This window comes from Chiloscyllium plagiosum, unplaced genomic scaffold (genome assembly GCF_037043375.1).
Source record: "Chiloscyllium plagiosum isolate Xiang-an unplaced genomic scaffold, Cpla_swu_hap1 HiC_scaffold_17, whole genome shotgun sequence".
Lineage (NCBI taxonomy): Eukaryota > Metazoa > Chordata > Chondrichthyes > Orectolobiformes > Hemiscylliidae > Chiloscyllium > Chiloscyllium plagiosum.
The window spans coordinates 29081370-29105054 of NW_028270155.1; the positions used below are offsets into that span (position 1 = coordinate 29081370).

General features: G+C 39.4%; 1 protein-coding gene across 2 annotated transcripts in view; it reads left to right on the forward strand.

Annotated features, from left to right (window-relative positions):
- The window catches only part of pmfbp1 (polyamine modulated factor 1 binding protein 1), a 791959-nt gene that overhangs the window by 532670 nt on the left and 235604 nt on the right, over positions 1 to 23685 (forward strand). For both annotated transcript variants that reach the window (XM_087995767.1, XM_087995768.1), the window contains 3 exons: positions 4489 to 4656; positions 7483 to 7566; positions 12745 to 12912. In XM_087995767.1, coding sequence (XP_087851893.1) covers positions 4489 to 4656; positions 7483 to 7566; positions 12745 to 12912 — 420 coding nt within the window. The remainder of the gene's footprint in view (positions 1 to 4488; positions 4657 to 7482; positions 7567 to 12744; positions 12913 to 23685) is intronic.

Here is a 23685-nt window from a genome sequence, read left to right on the forward strand (position 1 = left end):
TAAATTGGATAGCTTCCAAAAATGGGATTTGCACAGTTAACTTGTTCATTGATTGTAATGCAAGGGAAACACCACCTTTGTGTTACCTGCTTATTTGCATGACCTTTGAGTTTAGCCTTTGTTGTTTCTTGGCTAGACATATCAACAAGCGGTTACCATCATCAGTAACTTTGCTGAACCACTAAAAAGGAAGTTGCAACGTGACTTGGAGTTATATAACTCAAGCATAGAGTGAGGAATAGCACATGGAAGAGAACACACTCAACGATATTTTGACAAGAATGAAAGAGAGATATCCTGTACTTTCAAGGGATCACTCATCTCCTATTACTAATTCTGGCTTCAGAAGCATCTTTGCTCTTGGAAGACCAGTTTTTGTTTGGTGTGACATTAATCTTTGTTCTGGACTATTTTCCATATCTTCAGTGAATGTGTCTCTCCACTCAAGGATTACTTGTATGAAGAATTTGCTTGATTTCTTTCTGATTCTTTTGTTCATTTTTAATGATACCTTCACATGAACCGAGGCCGTTGTCGCTCATGGAGTGTTGGAAATGCCGTAATGACTGAAGTTTGCTTTTGAGCATTCAGCAACCTTAGTGGTAGTAATTGAAGTCAACTGCTCCATTTCTCATTAGTAGAATAGTACTCTGCCATGACATGGTTCTAGTCAACAACAGCAGGCAATATTGCACTGTAAAGTATTTGTTGTCATCATGCTTGCATTTAGCTTACATTACGGAGGTGAACTGCAGCCACTACTCGCTACATTTGTGTCAGCTATTGCTGTCTAAATAAAAACCCATATCAGGAATTGTTGGATTGCTAGCCTTTATGTGATGGTTTCCTCCTGGTCTTCAGTGGGCATATGGAACAGAATAATGGTGACTTAGAGAGGGTGTTTAGATTAAATGTTGCTCAGAACAGGTACGCTGATGGTCACATAGCAGCAGTTGTGAAGAGTGGGGCTATATAGTCAAGGAAGCATCAATCATGTCATTTACGTGCCACGAACAGCATGGCTTTGTGGCTGCTGTGCCATTAGCTTGCCAGTGAGGAGCAACACTGGATTGTGAACACTTGTCCTGATGCACAGTAGCCTCTTAATGATATTCAGGGGCAAAAGATTCCCACCATTCAGTAGACAACACTGAGTGGCAAGTTATTTTGGGAACGGCACATGGTAAGATAGGGCTAGATCTGGACAAAAGGGATACCATTGGGGTGCAATGGGTAGTTAATATGAGGAGTTTGGTAGGCTATGGCAAGCAATCTCATTAGGCCTCACTACGTAACACCCTCCACAAAACTCAGTGGAACTAGAACCCAGCCAAAGAAGATTCAGCTCCCTGTCTCTGCACAATTAAATGCATTTTCCTTAAGTTTGATCCAGTATTAAACCTTTCAAATTAAACATGGATGGTAGAGGTATCCCCCTTGGAACATTCCTTGCTCATTGCAATGATTCTATTCTGTGTATTTCAAACTTTTCCTCTCAAGTATCTGTCTATGTATCTCTTTTCACCTATCCTTTAACCTAATTTACCAATTTAGTTTAGTCATCTCTACTTTCATGCCCTCATGATACCCTTATTTAAATTTTTAAAATAGTCTCAAACCCACTCATCTCTCTCAAACTGAATGAAAAGTTTGGTCATATCATGGTTGCTGCTATCTTGGGATGCTTTCATTATGAAATCATCAATTAGTCCTATCTTGTTACACAGTGCTGGATCTAGTATAACCTGCTGTCTGGTCAGCTCTAGTACATGTTGTTCTAAGAAACTATCTCAATAACATTTCATGAACTTGTCATCTGGGCCACATTTGACCATCTTACTTTTCCACCTTACATGTAGATTCAAACCTCAAATGGTTATGGTCATGCCTTTCAGAAAAACTCCCATATTTCTTTCTTAATGCTCCATCTTTCTATGTTGATGCTGTTTTCTAGTACCATCCCACACATAACCTCTTGCCTTAATCATTTCTTGTCTCTAACCAAACAGTATTCGCATCCTGGTTTTCTGTACTAGGTCACCTTCCCTATTATGCTAAAATCACCATGTTTTCCTAGCTTTCTGTCCTTATTTCTTGTACCTTTCAATATTCAGTTCCTAATCCTTGTCATGCTGCAGCCATGTCTCTGTAGTAGCTACCAAATCATACTTACATTTTCTATTTGCATTCTTTGTTCTCAGTTTTGTTTTGAAAGCTATATGCATTTTGATACAGAGTCTCAAATTTGTACACTGTATCGTATTTTAGCATGGGTCTCCTTATCATCTTCTCTCTTGTCTTAACCTTGCTCTTTGGTGCATCACAGCTTCGAAATTTAATCCTTTAATCTTAAATTCTCTTATTTACGTGACTCACAAGGGTACTGAGCCCAACATGTTTCAAGTGGAGACCATTTTAATGGTACAGATCCCAGTACCCATGAACCGGAACCTACCTCTCTCACACCAGTCTGTCAGCCTTGGATTTATCTCTAATCTAATTTTCCTATCAATTTGCATATGCTAATAATCCATAAATTATGATCTTTGAGATTATGTTTCTTTATATGGTGTCTAGCACCCTCCTCTCCTAAACAGAAGAATTGTCTAATGATCCTCAACTCTCAAATTCCAGTGCTGCAGATGAGTCAGATGAAAATAACACCACCTTCCAGCTCCAGATAAGAAATCTTGTATATAAGAAATTAAACAATATTCTGTTTACATGTTTTCATGTCTATTTTGGTGTCTTGTATTAACATTTTGAACTTTGTATTTGTTTAATGATCTACCAACGTGATCCAATGGATTTACTTATGCTACTATGGGAATATATATAAAAGTGCAGTTCCAGTAGCTCAGTTTCACTTTACACAGCGATTATCAGGAATATAACTATCACATTAGTCAAGGGTTACCTGTATCCTTGAAATATATTGTTTATAAAATAAATAAAATATGTTTTTACATACTGCTTTTCTTTCCAAATTGCAATTTTGAAAACAACACCACATCTTTTTAAAATTAAATGCATACGGGAGCTGTTTGTGATACTTCAGGAAAAATGGAGAAAAACTGATCTGGCTCATAGATATTGCTCTACATATGTAGTTTTTGTTTTTGATTTTGAAATAAGTGATCTGGATACCTATGCTCTTTAACTATAGACACTTTCCCAAAAGCAGCCATCTACAGAGGAACCACGATTATCTGAATATCAATTATGTGAATTTCGGATTATCCAAAGGGGATCTCAAGATCCCAATAGAAACATTATGTCATACAGCTGTTTCAACCCTGATTGCGTCTTTTGTTTACAGGTACAATGACTAAAAACGAACTCGGCTCACTGAAATGCTGCCGAGAACAGTCCTGGACAGTCCAGGAACTGTCTCTAAATGACTGATCTCCCACCCTCTCTCTCACACCCCCAACACTTTCCCTGGAGTTCTACCCTGTACCCCCTTTCCCCAGATAATCTCTCCAACATTGTCCTGTACAGGGCAAGGGTGGAAACTTTCAAAGATTTGCAGTAAATTTTTTTTTGTGTGTGTGTATGCGTTATTTGGAGACTTACCCCACAAAGGCAGCAGCAGTCTTACTGTTGGTGTGCAGTTCAGCTGCCCCAGGGGCGAGAGGTGGGTGCGGGGAGCGGGCCGGGTCAGCCAGGGGTGGCAGGGCGCAGACTGGGGTCAGATGGTGGGTAGGGGTAAACAGGGTTGCAGGGTGGGGTGTCGGACACGGTTGGAGGAGGGCAGGGATGGGGGTGGGCAGGGTTGTGGGCAAGCAGGGGGCTGGGGTGGAGATATCGAATAGAGACTTGCAGGAAGAGGAGTGTACAGTCCTGGTAACTGTGTAGTCAGTGGACGAATGGTGGATTTTGGTAGCCAGCCTATCCCCAGAAATGAAAACGGAGATTTCAAGGAAGGGAAAGGAGAAGTCAGAAATGAATCACTCTCAACACCTCCTATACCTCCATGGCATCATTCCCATGCAATTACAGAAGGTGGGTATGGGCATGGTGGGATGTACAGGGTTGGGGGCAGACAGGGGGGCGGGGTGGAGGCAGACGGGGTTGGGGCAGACAGGGGGACGGGGTTGGGGGTGGGTGGGGTTGGGGGGGCAGGGGAAGCGGGTTGGAGCGGACAGGGTTAGGGGCAGGGGCTCGCACACGAAGTGCTGCTGCCTAGTCTCCAGAACAGGGAACAGACTTACCAGAAAACTCCGAGCCCCAGTGAAAATCAATTAACCGAATAATCAATTATCTGAACAAAATGGTGCCCACCTACCACGTTCAGATAATCGAGGTTCCTCTGTATTAGTCACTGTAAACTTGTTTGGGAACAGGTTACAAAGTAAAATAGACCCATGATGGAAAATGTGTTTTTCAACAAGTAAGAATATTATATTTGTGTTATGTGTTAACTAGGATAGTATTATAACTTGAGATATTTAATGGCAACTTTAATTAAAATGTTTGTGTATTCAGCTGTTGCACAAAGAAGATAATCTTGAGAAAGTGAAGAAAGAGCTTTTTGCTGTGACAGAAGAATCAAACCAACGTGCAGTGCAGCTCCTCAACAGTGCTGCAGAGAAGCAGAAGCTAGAAGCAGACCTGACTGACCTCCATGAGAAACACAATGTAACACAACAAGAGGTAACATTAATTCATAACTATAAAATCCACATCTGGCATTTTAGGGCTATGTTATGTTTCTATCAGAGTCTAGAGTGGGATGCTGAAAGAGTACAGCAGGTCAGGCAGCACCGAGAAGCAGGAGAATCAATTTTTCTGGCAAGAGCTCTTCATCCTGAAGAAGGGCTATTGCCCAAAATGTCAATTCTTCTGCTTCTCGGATGCTGCCTGTGTGCTTTTCCAGTATCCCACTCTTGACTCTGATCTTAAGTATCTGCAGTCCCCACTTTCTCCTGTTTCTGTCACTCACTTTTCTCTGCTATCCTGCTAATCTCCAGACTGCTCTTTTCTGCTAGTAACATATTTTACTAAAAGACACTTGTAACCTAAACTGTTTAACTTTATGTAACTCTTTCAGCTTTCCTTTCACCAGCAATTGGAAGTGAGGGAAGACATTGCAATTATTTGGGAAGAAGGGAAACACGCATAGTAACTATGGTGTAATGGCTGTGTTATTTGATACCAATCTCAAGACCAAGACTACAGACTCAGACCATGAGTCTAAGACCAACCATGGAAGCTAATTAGTTTCAATTCATTGAATTAAATAAGTCTAGAATAATAAAGCTAGGATCAAAATGCTAGCCATTTTCACAGAAATCGATCTAGTTATCTAATGACCTCAAGAAGAAAATCTGTTGTTCTTACTCATTCAAGCTGACATATAATTCCAGATCTACAGCAATCAAGTTGACACTTGACTTCCATATGAAATATCCAGTAAAGCTCTAAAATGAATCAAATATCTTTTGAGTAAAGCCAATAAAAAGAAAACCAGATGTATCATTTGGTATTGACCTAGATACTGCACATGACAAAGGTGGACCTAGCCCAATTAACCATGCATACTCCTCCTGACTAATATCTGGAATCCCTTGCCAAAATTAAAAGTGTTCACTCAAAGACTAGTCAAGCAAAAACCTGATTTAATCATGCTCACAAATTCTGTCTTTCTCTGAATGTCCTGTAGTCCTCTGTCACTATCCACCAACATGATGCATCCACCAGACACTTGCCCAGATGACATCAGGCCAAAAGTGAGCAAGGAAATCTCCTGCTGATTATGAACTCGCATGCATTTAGAATGGGTGATAAATACTGGTCTTGCCAGTCCTCCTTATCTTCCACTAATGAATATAATAAATCGTAATAAGGCAAGAGTGAAACCACAGTGAGCAATGGAGAGATACACCTTCTGTAATTGCATGGGAATGGTGCCATGGAGGTGTAGGAGGTGTTGAGAGTGATTCATCTCTGACTTCTCCTTTCCCTCCCTTGAAATCTCCAATTCAATTTCTGGGGATAGGCTGGCTACCAAAATCCACCATTCGTCCACTGACTGCACAGTTACCTGGACTATACACTCCTGTAAGTCTCTATTCGATATCTCAGTTTCTCCTCTCCATTGCATCTGTTCTGATCATGCCAGCTTCCATTGTCATCAGAAAGGCTAGAATTTGTTACTCATCTCTAATTGCCCTTTAACTGATTGGCATGCTAGGCTACTTCAGAATCAATCATAGTTCTGTGGGTCTGGATTCATATGTGGACTAGACCAGGTAAAGATGGCAGATTTCCTTCGCACAAGAGCATTAGTGAACCAAATGGGTCTTTTAATGATTGTAATAGTCACCATGAAGCTAGCTTTCTTAATTTCAGATTTTATTGAATTACAGTTTCACCAGCTGACATGGTGGAATTTCAACCTGTGTTTCAAGAACATTAAGTGTGATGCTCTGAATTATCAGTCAAGTGGAATTACCACAACCTGTCCTACATTAAAATAAAAAAAAACTTGTTTTTTTAATGCATCTTTCACATCTTCAGGATGTCCTGAAGCATTTCATAGTCAATGAATTATTTTCACATGTAATTGTCATTAAAACCAATTTGCAAGGCTCCACAACCAGCAATAAGATAAATGATTAGCTCATCTGTTTCATGATGATAATTGAAAATTACTTTTTAAAATTATTCTCTGACTAAATTTGATGCCTTAATAATAGTGTAAATTTGATACAAATATGCTCACCTATAATTTATTTTAAACATGATGTAAATATCATGTGAGAAGTTAGGGTTTGGAGCCCAAAAAGTACTTACTTTAGTGCTAATTAGTAGGATTCACAAAGTATGTCATGACTAACCAAGTGAAATTTCTCAGTGATTAGAATTTCATGAGGGATGAAGTCATAAGGGGTTTTGATAAGTCTTAAATAGAATGATTGTGGAGTGTTCCATTTGTAAAACTTTAGTTTGTTTCCAGAAAAGGGAAAAAAAATGGCTTATTAAGTATTTTGTAACTGTTGTAAGCAAATAAGCAGCTACAATGATGTCAGTCTGTAATTGTTGAGTCATACCTAGGGAAATATAATTTTTATTTCCATTGATATCTCACCGCACAAGTTTTATAATTTTTTACAGGACACTTAGAAAGACAGTTAAAGATAAATATATTAACTATTGTTTTTATTTCATTCTTTAGTAGCTAACAAGATCAATCTAAAACAAAATGAGGAAAGTGGACTGATAAAATTTCATTAACGGCTTTTCTACCGAGAAGTAGTTCATCTTAAATTTATGAGTACGAGAGTCTACAAAGAAGTCCAGATTACCCAATTTAATATTATGACTTTGGAGTTCTAGAATAGAATGTTAGTGCTTATTAAACTTCACAAAGATTTTTAATTGGTCTAAACATGTGTTTGAGCTCTTAGACCAGAATGTTATCATAAACCTAGCTCCTTATTTCATTCAACAGCATTGCATTTCTTTGCTATATGACAGGTCAACAGCAGGGGTCAGACTGTTTTGAAGCTGAAAACAGACTTGAAGACTGCAGAGGAAAACTTCAGAAGTGCAAAGGTGGAAGTAAGTGTTGTAAGAAGAATTGCTTTTAACTTTGACTTATGTTACTTTTTTGAAGAACCAAAGATCGAGCACGCTTCTAATACTTTTTAGTTATTTGAGAAAGGTACTTATTCATGAAGGACACCATGTATTTCTTAGAATGAACAATTTATCCTGACTACCAGTGTGCAGTCACACTATAACGCCCCATGTCTATTTCTTCCATTATCCAAAAGTCACATTTATGAACATTGTCCTGAAATGAGACCAAGAAAAATCAACCTGTTGATCCACTTTATACAGAAACACAACTAGAGTAACAATTACTATTTTAATGTTTTGATGTCATCTATTATAAATCTGCTTGTTAACTCTATAAATATTTTTTGTGGTTTGTAATTAAGTTAAGCAGGGGATTTCACTTGCTTTGTGTTGAATCTTGGCCAGACATCCATCAAATTCTGTGTTTATCCTTTGTTATTTGGACGTAAAACCAAAGATTTGGCCATTGACTTATCCTCACATCTCTATATGTAGATTGAATGAGCTACCAGTTAAAATTTGCTACCAATCCTACTCAGATTAGAGAGCCTGAGAATGAATATGAACACAAGAAATTAACAGTTGGAAGACCAAATGGTGCAGTGAAGCCTCTTCCATTTTGTCATAGTGCAACTTAACATGCCAGATTGAATTTTACCAATTTCAGAGAGCTTAATGGACATTTTCTCTTTGAGCTCTGGATGGTTACCTCACAAAATTTTCCATTGTTACCCACTTAAAAATATGTAGTGCTGTAGCAACATCAGTTGAAAATGTTGCTGTTTAGTCAGCAACAGGAAAAGTGCAGAATAAAACAAACAAGAAAGCTACATTTGTTTCTGGGAATAAACGGGGACTGATTACTTGCAAACCACAAAAATGACTAGTAAATGAATGATGACTCATCTAATTCACATTTATTAGAAATGGATGTCAGTTAAGTTTTGTCTGGTTTGTTGCACCCAGTGCTGCATCAACACCACTCCATTATGTTGAAGGTGATATACTTGCTGCTTAAAGTTCTAATTTTTCTTCTCGGAAAACTGATTTTTCTCTCCTAGCTCTTCAGAGTTCACCAGTTTCTCTTTGCTTATTTTAGTTCAGCAGTTCACAATGTATGCTCCTTCTGGAATGTACTGCAGTCCCCCACCCTCTTATCTTTCCTTAGATAAGAGAAGCAATCTAATCACAGCTGTGGTATGATTAATGCCTTGTACAGTTTTAGTAAACTTCCCTATTTTCATACTCCACTCCCTTTGAAGTAAAGGTCCTATTCCATTTGCCTTCCCTTTTACCAGCTGAACTTGGATGCTAGTTTTCTTTTATGATTCCTGCACAAGGACTCCCAAATCCCTTAAATCTGTTGCTTTCTGCAGTATTTATCCATTTAAATAATATTCAGTGCCTCTATTCTTCCTGCCAAAGTACATAATATCATATTTTCCCACATTATCATTAACAAGTTTTTGCTAACTCACTAAATCTTTCTATATTTTTCAGCAAACTCTTTGAATCCTCCATCCCATTTTCCTTCCCACGTATTTTTAGGTCAATCACATATAATCCATTATACACCATAGCACACTTGCTTTCATGATTTGGAGATGCTGGTGCTTGACTGGAGTGTACAAAGATAAAAATCACACAACACCAGGTTATAGTCCAACAGGTTTATTTGGAAGCAATAGCTTTTGGAGCACTGCTTCTCTATCAGGTAGTTGAAGGAGCAGCACTCTGAAAGCTAGTGCTTCCAAATAAACTTGTTGGACTATCACCTGGTGTTGTGTGATTTTTTAGCATTTGCTTTCTTTATCCACGCCATTACGATACATTGTAAATAATTGTAGCCCAGTCTCATAAAATTCTAGTATCACTTTGATGGTCAACAGGACAGGATGGCCTCCCACCTTTCAGGTTACAAGCAGCATTTCCTGCTCCAAGGATACGTATGTCCAATCAGCCTTTCACTGAAGGCTAAAGCCTAAAGCCTTTATAAACCTCCAGTTTTGGAAGACGTTACTAAGCACAGACCTTGGAGATTCCTGCAACCAAAAACAAAATTAAAGAGAATGCTGGTTACAAGTCCTGCTCCAACAGATGGTACGATTCATAGAGTCTCTACAGTGTGGAAGCAGGTGATTCGGTCCATTGAATCCAAAGACTATCTCACCCTGACACAGCCCCTGACTCAATCCCTATAACCCTGCATTTCCCTTGGCTAATCCACCTAGCCATCACATCCCTGGACACTATGGGCAATTTAGCATGGCCAATTCACCTAACCTGCACATCTTTGGACTGTGGGAGGAAACTGAAGCACCGAAGGAAATCTGCACAGACACTGAGAAAATGTGCAAACTCCACATAGCCAATCACCTGAGGATAGAATCGAACCTGGGTCTCTGATGTTGTGAGGCAGTAGTGCTAAACACTGAGCCACTCTGCTGCCCTCCGTAACTGTATCCCAGGACATCTTCGGTTTCTGTTGGAAATGTGCCTTGCTTTTCTGGAGAAAATGGCATTGATCGCCATAGACTCTGGGTCTCCTGTAACTGCTCTGTATCCTGAGGGGACCTTCAGCTGCAACTTCTTCAAGTAGAAACTGTTCAGCAGCCCCGGAAGGTTGCTGTTGTTCCACACTTACTGGCATACTTGTTCCTTCTCAAGTTACCTTCACAGATTTTCAAGAAGTACAGGATGGCTGGTTCACTTTTATGAAAAGTCCAATGCTTATTAGTTAACAGTCACAGCTCACAGCAACCACTGAAGGAAAGAGAATCTTATTTTCTTCAGCTTTAAAGTAGCGTTTTTTGCAGAGACCAGGGAGAGCACCTGAGCTGGTGTTGTCTAATGGCTTATCACCATTCTATTCCCAGCTTATCACCATTCTATTCTCCAGCTACCTGAGAATCAATCCCGTAGTAATTAGAATGCAGAAGGCTTTTGTCATTGATAACTGATCACTAGTCCACAAATCATTCAGCTCCTTGCTGATGGCTGATTCTTCATTAATACACAGTGTTGGCTCAAACTCATGTGCAAACTACACTTCAACAATTGCTTGAATGTGCAGCTGTGTGAATGGTGCTTGCAATGAGTAACAAAAGTAGAAGTTGCTGGAAAAGCTAAGCAAGTCCGGCAGCATCTGTAAAGCAAAATCAGAGTTAATGTTTCAGTTTCAGTGACCCTTCCTCAGGATGCAGAATGCTTGCAGTGAGTGTCAGGTTATTTGCTTTTGCGACCTGCATTAATTCTTCAATAATTCTTGGTTTCTAAAACAGTTCTTTTTAAAATTTTTCTTCACAATTAAAAGTACAGAAAAATAAATGGTCTTTACATGTGTGGTCACCTTCTAAGTACCTTCATGGCACATCTCCAATCTGCTCACAGGGTGCTGCACATCATGCTGTGCTGCCAACTATCATTGTAGGAGTGAAGAAAGTGAGGGATGCGAAGGCTGGAGTAATGTTTTCTATTTTATATTAATTTTGGCCACAGGGCTGCAGAGCTGAGGAAGACTTTCTGTCTCGACCCCCTCAGGAACTAACAACCTCCAAAGTTCCTGGTACAATTCCCAATCAAGTCTGGGTCCCCATTCTAAAAAATGGGAAGTGCACACAGCAGTATTTAGTGGCCTGATTATGGAGCCAGAATTTCTCCTGCCTCTGCACATGATCCAGGAATGAAAATCTATACCTTAGTCTCTTAAATCCCAGGTACAGTGTTGAGAATATCATGTTTTATAAATAGACACCAAGATAGAATTATGTTAGTAATTTGAAGGATACAAAGTCAGCATGCTGCCTGGATGTAAGGCAAATGTCATAATATGAGTTGATGGGGGAAAGGTATATGGGAAGCCATTGTAGGATTGGATTTCGAGGTTCTCCTAAAAGTTAACCCTGAGTGAGTTTTGAGCAGATTTGTAGCTCGGTTGAGGTTCTGGATATAGGTTTGCTCGCAGAGCTGGAAGGTTTGTTTTCAGACGTTTCATCACTATACCAGGTAACATCTTTGGTGAGCCCCTAAATGAAGCACTGGTGGTATAGCCCGCTCTCTATTTATGTGTTTGGGTTTCCTTGGGTTAGTGATGTCATTTCCTGTGGTGACAGCATTTCCTATAGTGAATGCATTTCCTGTTCTTTTTCTTAGGGGATGGCAAATGGGATCCAAGTCAATGTTTGTTAATAGAGTTCCAACTAGAATGCCATGCTTCTAGGAATTCTCGTGCGTGTCTCTGTTTGGCTTGTCCTTGGATAGATATGTTGTCCCAGTCGAAGTGGTGTCCTCATCCGTATGTATGGATACTAGTGACAGTGGGTCATGTCTTTTTGTGGCTAGTTGATGTTCATATATCCTGGTGGCTTGTTTTTTTTTTTGCCTGATTGTCCAATGTATTGTTTGTTACAGTTCTTGCAAGGTATTTTGTAAATGACATTAGTTTTGCTTGTTGTCTGTATAGGGTCTTTCAAGTTCATTAGCTGCTGTTTTAGTGTGTTGCTGGGTTTGTGGTTTACCATGATGCCAAAGGGTCTGAGTAGTCTGGCAGTCATTTTCAAGATACATTTGATGTGGGGGAGAGTGGCTAGGATTTCTGAATATGTTTTGTATACTTTGGGTTTGTTGCTGAGAAATCGGTGGACTGTGTGCATTGGGTACCCGTTCTTTTTGAATACATTGTAGAGATGGTTTTCTTCTGCTCTTCGTAGTTCCTCTGTGCTGCAGTGTGTGGTGGCTCCTTTTCCTGGAAGAATTCCTAGAAGCCTGACATTCCATCCAGAACTTTATTAACAAACACATTGACTTGGATCCCATTTGCCATCCCCTGAGAAAAAGAACAGTAAGTGCATTCACCATAGGAAATGCTGTCACCACAGGAAATGACATCACCAACCCAAGGAAACCCAAACACATAAATAGAGAGCGGGCTATACCACCAGTGCTTCATTTAGAGGCTCACTAAAGATGTTAACTGGTATGGTGACAGAACGTCTGAAAATGAACCTTCCAGCTCAGCTTCCAACCCACATCCAAGATATCCCTGAATGTCATGGACAAGTCAGTCTGCCAAGATGTGAGACAGAGAGGAACAGATACAGCCAGTAAATCTCACTTATGAGGAATAATTAATAATTCATATTTCTTTCTGTTCTGCAGCTCGCATTCCAGAAAACAGAAATAGTTCATAAGAAGACAGAGATAAACAGTCTGCTGACTGAAGTACAGGGCTTACGTGATGCTTGCAAAGAACGTGATAAGAAAATGAGTCAACAGGAGCAAGCTATATTGAACCTGCAGCATGAGCTAAAAATCAGTAACCAACAGGTGAAAGACAATGTTTTGCATGAGATTGAAGATAAGACCCTTAATTAAATCATAGTGGTTGCTTTTTTTTATCTGAAGAGTAAATGTATGACTTAGAACTGAAGTCAATATCGTATCATGTAATTTCCATAATGTATTTTCAGATTCTTTACTCTTAGAGTAATGCCATAGTTCCTGAAGAATTTGAGCATCAGAAAATTGCCACATGATAACTACAGACAGAGAGATAGAAAGAAAAATGAAATCAATGTAATTAAGGGTTCCTTGATCTAGTCTATTTTTAATAATTTGGAGGTGCCGGTGTTGGACTGGGGTGGACAAAGTTAAAAATCCCACAACACTGGCTTTCAGAGCACTGCTTCTTCATCAGGTGGTTGTGGAGTATAACATTGTAAAAAAAGTTCTGAGATTTACATATCGAAGAACTGAAATGAACATGGTCATTCTAAAAGATGAGAGACTTAACAAACTATCCAGGTCTTTTTCAATATATAATTTCAGTTGCATCACACTGTAATCTTTTGCTATAAGTTCTGTGTCTTACAATCTTATACTCCACAACGACCTGATGAAGGAGTAGCACTCCAAAAGCTAGTGCCTCCAAATAAACCTGTTGGACTATAACCTAGTGTTGTGTGATTTTTAACTTTATTTTTAATGACATTCATGTGCACCCCCATTTGTAATAAATCTTTAATTATGTTGTTTTTTTTATGGGATTGGGTCTGCTACCAAGCTGAAGTTTGCATTTCAACAATTGCTTGAATGTACAGTTGTGTAAACGGTGCTTGCAATGAGTAACAAAAACAGAAGCGAACAGTGGAACTCGCTTAAGGGACTGAATGGCCTATTCCTGTTCCCGTGTTCTTATGATTTAAAGCATTCAAATAGTTAAAGCGTTTTCTTCGTTCTTCTTGATGTGCTTTGAAAACACTCCTCAAATGTAATTCTGACCACCTGTTTTAAGTGAAGTTGCATTACAGCATTGTTGCACAAATTTGATTCTCAAAATGCCTTACAATCATTATAGCATTCTACTAGACTGTTTGGCCTCTCATCTCCATTCCAGCTGTCTGCAAGGGAACTCCATGAGCTAATCCCACTCCTCCACCCTTACCTTTTGACGTGATTATCCATTTCCCTTTTGAAAGCCCAAATTGTACCTGCTTCCACAGGCTCTCAGTGCATTACGGATCCTAACCACTCGCTGCATAAGTGTCCTTTTCCGGAAGTCATCTTTCCTTCTTTTGTCAGTCATCTTAAGTTGTTGTTCCTGGATGTCAATTCATCCACAAATAGGAACAGCTTCCCTATCTAATCTATCTTCACCACTCATGATTTTGAATACCTCAACAAATCTCAATAGACAATAGATTTCTCCTTGATTTCTTCAATTGACCCGCCAAAGTTCCCAAGACGCTGAAAAACTTCACTTTTTTATCAATTGAGATGAAATATGCCGATGTTGAAAGCTAAGAGACAAAAAGTCTAGACTTTCCTGTTCCCATTACCAAACATCGCAAAGTACTTTACAGTCAATAGAATACTTTTGGTAAATGTTTCTCAGGACACTAGGTATGTCTCCCCTCCTCTTCAAAGTAGTGCTGCGATCTTTTACATCCACTTCAGAAGGCATTCAGTTTAACAACTCATCCATTCCAACATATGGAACTTGCCGGACACCATGGTGATCCACAGTGAAAATATCTGTAGCAAGCGTTTTCAGTTCAAGCAACCTCAGATCCAAGTTGAGAATCTGCAGTCTGATCTGCAGACATTGTGCAACATCAGAGAGGCAGAAAGTTACCTGGATACTTTGCTCCAGGAGGCAGTCACATCCCTTAAGGTTTAAACTTGGCCTGTGATCAAGGATAGGAAGGTGTAGTTGTAGATCAGAGCTAAGGAGCAGCTCTCAGGGAGTCTTGGTCCCTTTCAATTGTCTAACACTTTTTGAGCGGGTGCAGTGGCTCAGTGGTTAGCATTGCTGCCTCACAGTATCAGGGACACAGGTTCAATTCCAGCCTCAGACATCTGTTTGGAGTTTGCATGTTCTTCCCATGTCTGCATGGATTTCCTCCACATGGTTCGGTTTCCTTCCACAGTCCAAAGGTATGCAGGTTAGGTGGATTGGCCATAGCGTCCAGGGGTATGCAGGCTAGGTGGATTGGCCTTGGAAAATGCAGTGTTACAGGGATAGTGTGTGGCGAGGGATGAGATGCTATTCGGAGAATCAATGTAGACTCGATGGGCTGAATGGCCATTGTAGGGATTCTGTGATTATATATTCTGTTTCAAGCTTTGTGGATGAGAGTGTGGATTGCAGGGAGGCTGAGTGATCTGACCACAACACCATGGTACAGGGAGTAATTCAAGTAGAAGGAGGAAATAGGAATGTAGTAGTGGCCATGAGCATAAGCCTTGAATGTTGCATTGACTGCCCGGTGCCAGGGTTAAAGACTTCTCCTTGAGAGGATCTCTAAGCGGGAAGGGAAGGATCCAGTTATTTTCATCCACATTTGTACTGATGATATTGGAAAGGGTGTTCTGCTGAATGATTTTGAACAGTTAAGAGCTAAATTAAATGGTAAACCTCCAAGATGATAGTTTTAAGATGACTGCCTAAGCCATGGAAAAATTGGCATGGGTTAAATAAAGTCAAGGAATTAAGTGAAATAAGTAAAGGAAAAATGTTAAATACAGCAAACTTTGTTTTAATTGGCACTTTATGAACCGGTTCTTTCGATAAACTGGAAAAAAAATTATATACCTCAAATACCGAACGTTTACTGTATTCCTGTGGTCTCTGCGATGTCTTAGTCAGTTGAGAGTATAACTGAGAAGCTGTCTGCTGGAAAGTTTTATTTAAGGCAAAATTGCATTATTATTTAAGTGATTTGAGCTGTAAATAAAGTTTATCAATGATGTATATATCCCCTACTTTACTTAGTGTGTGTTTTTACATTGATTATGTGGACCCCTTGATCAAGCAGGATATTTGATCAGTTGGCACACTCCTGGTTCCATAGGTGCCAGTTAATTAAAGGTTTGCTGTATATGTTTCAAAGATTGGTGTGGGAGGAATGAGTTTCAGTTCTTGGGGCACACGCACCAGTGCTGAGGTAGAAGGGAGCTGTTCTGGTAATACTGGCTTCACTTGAATCATGCTGAGACCAGTGTTCTGGCAAGTTGAATAACTAGGGCTCAAGAGTGGGCTTTAAACTAATTCAAAGGGAGCGGGATTCAGGACCAGGGTGATGTCATCTTGCAAAAAGATGTGGCACATTGTAGGGTATCTATTTTGACAATGATACCCAAGGTGGGATGAAAAGGAACAGAGAATACAAGGGATAATAAGGTAATGTAAAATAGATCATGGGTGACTTTAAGTTGGGTAAATCAAATTGGCAGAGGTAGACACAATGAAGAATTTGTTGAGTACCATCAGAAGAATGGTTCATGTATTGAATGAACCTCCAAAGGAAGTGATGGATATAGGTACAGTTACAATGTTTAAAAGACATTTGGATAAGTACATGAATAACAAATGTTGGGAGGGATATGAGCCAAGCCCAGGCAGGTGGGAATAGTTTAGTTGGGATAATGGTCATCATGGACTGATTGGACCAAAGCTTTCTGTGCTATATGACTCTATGACAGTTTTCTAGAACAATGTGTTGTGGATCCAACCAGGGATCAGGCTCCTTAGGGTCTGGTAATGCATAATGAGGTATGTTTGATAAATGATCTCAGAATAAAAGGTTTCTGAGGGAACATTGATCATAACATGGTAGAATTTAGAACTGAATTTGAGAGTGAGAAAGCTAGATCAGAAACAATTGTGCAAAACTTAAAGAAGGGTAATTATATAGGAATGAGGGCAGAGTTGACTGGAGTAGACAAGGAAAGGAGTTTAACAGAATAAAAGTTCGATAAACAATGACATATCTCAATGCGGAAAAAGGGTTTGAGGGAGAAGATAAGCAACCATGGTGAAACAGAGAATTTAAGGACAGTATCAAATTGAAAGAAAAAGCATGTAATGTAGCAATGATTAGTGTAAATCAGAGGATTGAAAAAGTTTTAAAAGCTAACAAACATGCCTTGAACAAAAGGGAGAAATTGAACTGTGAGAGAAAACCAGCAAGAAACATTAAAACCAACCGTAAGAGCTTCTTTAAATCGATGAAAAAGAAGCAAGTGACAACAATTAGTGTAAAGTCCTTAGAAAATGAGGCCATGAAAATAATAATGTGGAGCCAGAAAATGGCAGAAAGTTGAACAAATATTTTTCATCAATCTCCACAGTAGAGGATACAAATTGTGTTCAGAAATACTAAATAACCAAGCAGCTAAGGTGTCAGGGATGGGGGGAATAAACACAATAACTATCACCAGAAGAAATAATAAGCCGCAAGGCTAGTAGGTCTCCTGGCCCAAATAGGAAGTAGCTGCAGAGCTAGTGGGTGCACAGGTAGTATCTTCCAAAAATGCCTCGGTTCTAAAACATTTCCAAAGGAATGAAAAACTGTGAATGTAACACACTTATTCAAAAAGAAGGGAAACAAAGAACAAGTAACTATAGGCCAGTTAGCTTATCACCTGTCATTGGGAAAATATTAGTCTTTTATAAAAGATATAATAGCAGAGCATTTATAAATGCAAAATAAAGAAGCAGAGTCAACATGGCTTTATGGAAGGAAACCAGACCGGAAAAACCTAATGCATTCCTTTGAGGAGGTAACAAACAAATAGATAAAAAAGCACCAGTGGATGTAATATATTTGGATTTCCAAAAGACATTTGATATGACATAGTACCACACACTATGCTACTCAATAAAATGAGACCTTGTTATCGATGGTAGTACATAAGTGTGGATTGAGGATTGGCTGACAAAAGACAGAAAGTCGGTGATAAAGGGTTTTCAGGATGGCAACGTGCAAGTAGCAGAGTACCAGAGGGATCAGGGCTGAGGCTACAATTACTCATAAGATATATCAATAACTTGGATGATGGAAGTTAATGTACTACAGCCAAATTTGTAAATAACACAAAAACAGGTGGTAAAACAAATGGTGATGATAACCTAAGGAGTCTTCAGCAGAATAGAAACATGTCAAATGACTGGGAAAATGCAATGTGGGAAAATATGAGGTTATGCACTTTGACTGAAAGAATAGAAAAGCTAAATATTATTTAAATATGGACGGCAGAAAGCTGCATTTGGGGTGCATGTGCATAAATCACACAAAAAAACTGCCATCCATTCATTGAATAAATGGAGAATTTATCTTGATTTAAGAGAATGGAGTTTAAAAATAGGAACCTGTTACTAAAATTATCAACGCTCTCGTCATAGACTAGTGGAAGTCTCTGAATAGTTTTGATTCCCTTCTTTAAGGAAAGATACACTGGCATTGGAAACAGTCCAGAGAAAGTATATTTTATTCATTTTGTGGGACATGGGCATTGTTGGCTGACGAGCATTTATTGCCCGTCCCTAGTTACCCACAATTAAATTCTCAGGCAACAGATATTCTGCCAGCTTAAAGCTACTGGTCAGTCAGAGGCTGGTTACATCTTGTTATAGGTGGATGGAGTATTGGCAGATGGCAACAATGCATCCACCAGAATTCCAGAATCATCACTAGGTTGATCCTGGGTATAGAGGGATTGTCTTATCAGGAGAGATTGAGTAGGTTGATCTTGTAGCCATTGAATTTAGAAGAATGAGAGGAGACTGAATTGAAACATAGGATTCTTAGGGAGCTTGAGAGTAGACACAGAGATTGTTTACCCTTATTTGAGAGTGCAGAACCAGAGGAAATGATCTCGGATTAAAGGGTCACCCAGTTAAGACAAAATTAGAAGGATTTTTTTTCTCTCAGAGGGTACTGAATCAGTAGAACGGCATGGAGGGCTATTGAGGCTGGATCATTTTATATATATATATATATATATATATTCATGATAAGATGGACTGATTACTAATCAGTAAGGGAATCAAGGAATTTGGGGAAAAGGAAGGAAAGTGAAATTGAGGATTATCAAATCAGTCACGATCTCATCAAATGGCAAAACAAGATCATTGGGCCAGCCTCTGCTCCTGCATCTTATGATCTGAAAGACAGCTCCTTTCTTACTGCAGCACTCCCTCTGCCCTACACTGGAATGATAGCTGTGATTTTTGTGGGCCAATTCTAGAGTGTGACTTGAATCCAAAACTTTATGATTCAGAGACAAGAGTGCTATCAATTGAAGCACAGTTGGTATTGGATTGTAGCATTTTCCTTGAAATGTATAACAAAAATTTGGCAGACTATTACAAATCTAAAATGAAGCAAGTTTGATGTTCTTGTCATTTGTACAGAAAGTTTCTAGCTCCTTATGTCTTACATGTCTTACATGTCTTACATTATGTCTTCCTTCCCAACTCTAATATCATCCAGAGATCAAAATTCAAGATTCTTCCGCCATAATGGAGTAGAGAAGATGTCAATTTAAACAATTTTAAAGGTTTACAAAAGCTGTTGTAAAGATACTAGCTTTCGAGGACAATTTCTGCTGAGTTCTGATTAAAGGCACAGTTTAATGGGAGTGATTTCTTTATGAGGTGAAGCCACAGGCAATTCTTCAGCAATGTCTTATCATTCAGGGAAAAAAAATCAAGCGTGACTATGTTGGTGTGCTCTTTTAATTTCTGTGCATCAGGGAAAGAAGCTTTAAAAAAGTCTGAGCATAGAGATGAATATGGTAGCTTTAACCCTACCCACCTGGAGAAAACTCAGCAACCAGTTAAAGTCTCACAACTCATCCATTGGAAAACTGCACTGTTCTCTCATGCTTACCCTCACAACATCAACAATGTCTTCTTTTCCTGCAAGTGTATGGTCATAATGATGTCATCGTAAACCGGTTGCAGTTTGAGCTGAGGGCCTGAATGAAGAAGACACTGGAGATTTTCCTTTTGGTGATGAGAGGGGCAAGTATAGCCAGGGTCAAAAGAAGCCCTGCAGACAAGTATTTTTACTTACTTCTGGAGTCAGGAGAAGTGAAACCAAGGCTTTGTCAGTTTAGTTTGAAATCAGATTGCAATTCTAAAGATCGTATCTTTTCATTTTTCTGTTTTTGATTGTGAATGAAATTGGAACAGGGCTGTTTTAAAAACCAAGGATTATGGAAAGGATTTCTACACTTTTAAAACAAAAGTTACTGAATTTCTTTATGAGTAGTGTTTACATTGCTGCTTTGTTCAATCAGTGGAGGAGGTTGTTTACAAGTTGACAGGCACCAGAGTATGTTCACAAAGTGAGATTTGTTTTCAGCAAGGAGCCAATGGGTTTGTGGAGTGGTGGCCTGTTGTCAATGACAAAAGCCATCAGCCTACCAATAACTATGTGGTTGGTTCCTGAGTAGTTGAACAGTTGTGAGTATCAGTGAGATTATCAGAAGCCTTCAGACCTCAAGAAGAGGAGGTAGTGTGTCTGAACAGGAGAAAGTACCTGAATCTTGAAGAAAATCTGTTATCTTCACCAGTTGCTATAAAATGTTGTTTCTAACCAATTAGTTAGAGACTTTGTAATTTATGAACCAGTCACTCTGTTAAAATAAAATTCCATTTTCTTTTCCAAGAAAGAGATAGATAGAGCTCTTATAGATAAAGGCATCAAGGGGCTGGAGTTGGGGAAGGGGAGGGTTAGGGTGCTGAGTTCACTCATCAGCCATGAGTATCTGAATAGTGGAGCAGGCCCGAGGGATCTAATGGCTTATTCCTGTTCCAGTTGAATTGAATTGAATAATCTTTATTTTCACTGAATGAGTGCAGTGAAAAGTTTGTAATGTCACCCATTTGGTGCCAAGTTAGGTACAGGGTACCTTGGTACAGAATACTTACATGTTTGTTACAGACTTGTACAGAGAATCATAAATAAAGTTCAGCATTAGAGCAAGGAATACGGAAGTTTTCTTTTTTTTAAAACCTCAATTTTTAGTATATATACCAAGTCCTTGGGACTCACCTGAACTCACCGTGCCCACACTGGCCTTACCTGAGACTCACCTCCAGGCCTCGCTTGGGCTCACCGCTCCCACAGTCATGTCTCCGGGCCTTACCTGGGCTTCTATTTCTATATTTCCATGAAAGAGTTGAACAACAGCAAGTCCTGACAAGCAGGAGAATCATATCAGTGAATCCCATGTACAGGGGCCATTTAACTGCCTTCCCAGTTTTTATTCCCTCCACCCATACCAACAGTTTTTTTTGTCTGTATGTGTGTGAGTAGGGCAAGTTTTGAAAGGGGATTAGAGTTTTAATTAGTGGATTTATGTGTCACATTTCATATGGGAGAATGGTTTTCATTATATGAATATTGCCATAGTGCATGGGTTGTACTCTGTGGTCTTAAGTCCTTGTTGTCCAGTAGCCACACTTGGGTGACTCAAATACAAATGCACAGAATGAAGAACATCATGACTATGGCCAAGATATTTTGTTTTATTCATTTGTGCGATGTGGGTATCACTGGTTGGACCAGCATTTTCTATTCATCCCTAGTAACACTGGAGACAGGTGGTAATGAGCTGTCTTCTTCAACTGCTGTAGTACATGAAGTAATATGATTAGGAAGGGAGTTCCAGAATTTTGATCCAGCAACTGTGAAGGAACAACAATAGATTTCCAAGACAAGGTGGTGAGTAGCTTGGACAGGTATTTGCAGGCCATATATTTGCTGCCCTTTCCTTTCTTAATGGAAGTGGTTATGGATTTGGAATGTGTTGTCTAAGGAACCTTGGAAACTTTCTATAGGCATCTTGTTGTTTGTACACACTGCTGTTACATTGGTGTTGAAGGGAGTGGAAGTTTGTGGATGCGGCCAAAAAGACTGTTCAGTGCCTCCAGCCTTGCAGAAGGGTTATTTTTCATATCCTGACGCTGCTATCTACAGAGGTCAACAAGTTCTATACACTGAACATCAACATAATCCACTAAGGACTTGATTCCTATCTCTAGATAGCTTCTTGTTAGTTGGTTGAAAATGTACTTCTCCATGGTGAGTTTTTGCTGAGGGTTTGCTGAAACTCTGAGATCTCTTTGTAGGATTAAAGGTGGGGCGGCATGGTGGCTTAGTGGTTAGCACTGCTGCCTCACAGCAGCAGGGTCCTAGGTTTGATTCCAGCCTTGGGCGACTGTCTGTGTGGAGTTTGCACATTCTCCCCTTGTCTGCATGGGTTTCCTCCAGGTGCTCCAGTTTCCTCCCACAGTCCAAAGGTTTGCGGGTCAGGTGAATTGCTATGCTAAATTGGCCATAGTGTTAGGTGCAATAGTCAGAGGGAAATGGGTCTGGATGGGATACTCTTCGGAGGGTTGATGTGGACTGGTTGAGCCGAAGGGCCTGCTTCCACACTGTAGGGAATCTAATCTAGAAAGGTCTCTTTCTAGTTCCAAAATTCTGGTTGTTGCAGATTTTGCAGTCACTTTACTGGTTGTGAAATTTATTCAGAAGTTCATTTACTTTTATTAGTATTTGTACCAATACAGTGTTACTTACTTGCTTCCCAGCAGTAGTCTGGCTTTGTACTTTGGAAGGAATTTCTTTATCAAGCAATGCTGCCTCTGGTTCTCCTTAATAGTTTTCATGCAATAAGTCAACAAACTTTACTTCCTCCTATCCTCTTCAGTAAAGAATTGATTTTCCTTGGAAGAGAAACTGGGTTTTGAAAAAATGTGTGCCAAGCCCAAAGAGATACACAAACATTTTTCTTCTCGATAACTAGGTTCTGAAAGAGCTGGTGGCTTTTTGCCTACCATTTCCAGTTTCTGTTTTAAGAGAAATCATGTTTTTTTTTCCCCCACCCTCTTGTATTACTTGAACCAAAGTGTTTTCAGAGTCCACTAAATGAAGAATGTCTAAAATCAGACAATCAATTCCACTCAATAAAAAAGTCATAAAGGTTATAAGCTACTTACAAGGTCTCCATAATCTACTTTTCTTTGCTGTGTAGCATTGTAAGCATCCAGCCTCTTCAATTTTTGAACTTAGAGTCCCAAATTTTAATGGAGGATGTTCCGAGATTTCTGGTCTCAACTATACTCGAGCATTCAAAAGAATCAATAAATCTATTTTGGTATCTAAGTTAAAAGATGTTCCTCTGACATTTACTTTAATACCTGCATTCCAAAATTCATCCTATTGGACAGTACATCAAGGAAATTGAAATCTTGCTGTGGGCTTGTGACACACCCAGGAAGAGTTAATCTTGTTCTGATGGGGCTCCCACAGATTGTTGTTATGTGTTTACTTTTCAGTTGCATTAGTTGCCACTGCAACTACAGGGGACGCATTCAGCCCTCATTCTATCGAAGTGCGTCTGATGCCACTACCAAGTCATTGAATTAACCAAAGTATTGGACCAACAATGTTCAAGTATTGTAAATTAATTAAATTCAATCCTGCAATTGCAAGGAGGCAATGGCCATATAGTACTAATGCTAGATTATTAATCTAGAGACTCAGGTAATGTTCTGGGGACTTGAGTTTGAATCCAACTAAGGCAGATAGTGGAATTTGAATTCAATAAAAATCTAGAATTAAAAATCCGATAATGATCATGAAACCGCCATTGATTGTTGCAAAAATCCATTTGGCTCACTAATGTTTTTTACAGAAGGAGACTGTTGCCCTTATCTAGCCTTGCCTTCATATGATTTCAGACCCACAGCAATATAGTTGATTCTGAACTCCCCTCTGGGCAATTAGGTTGAGGCAATAAATG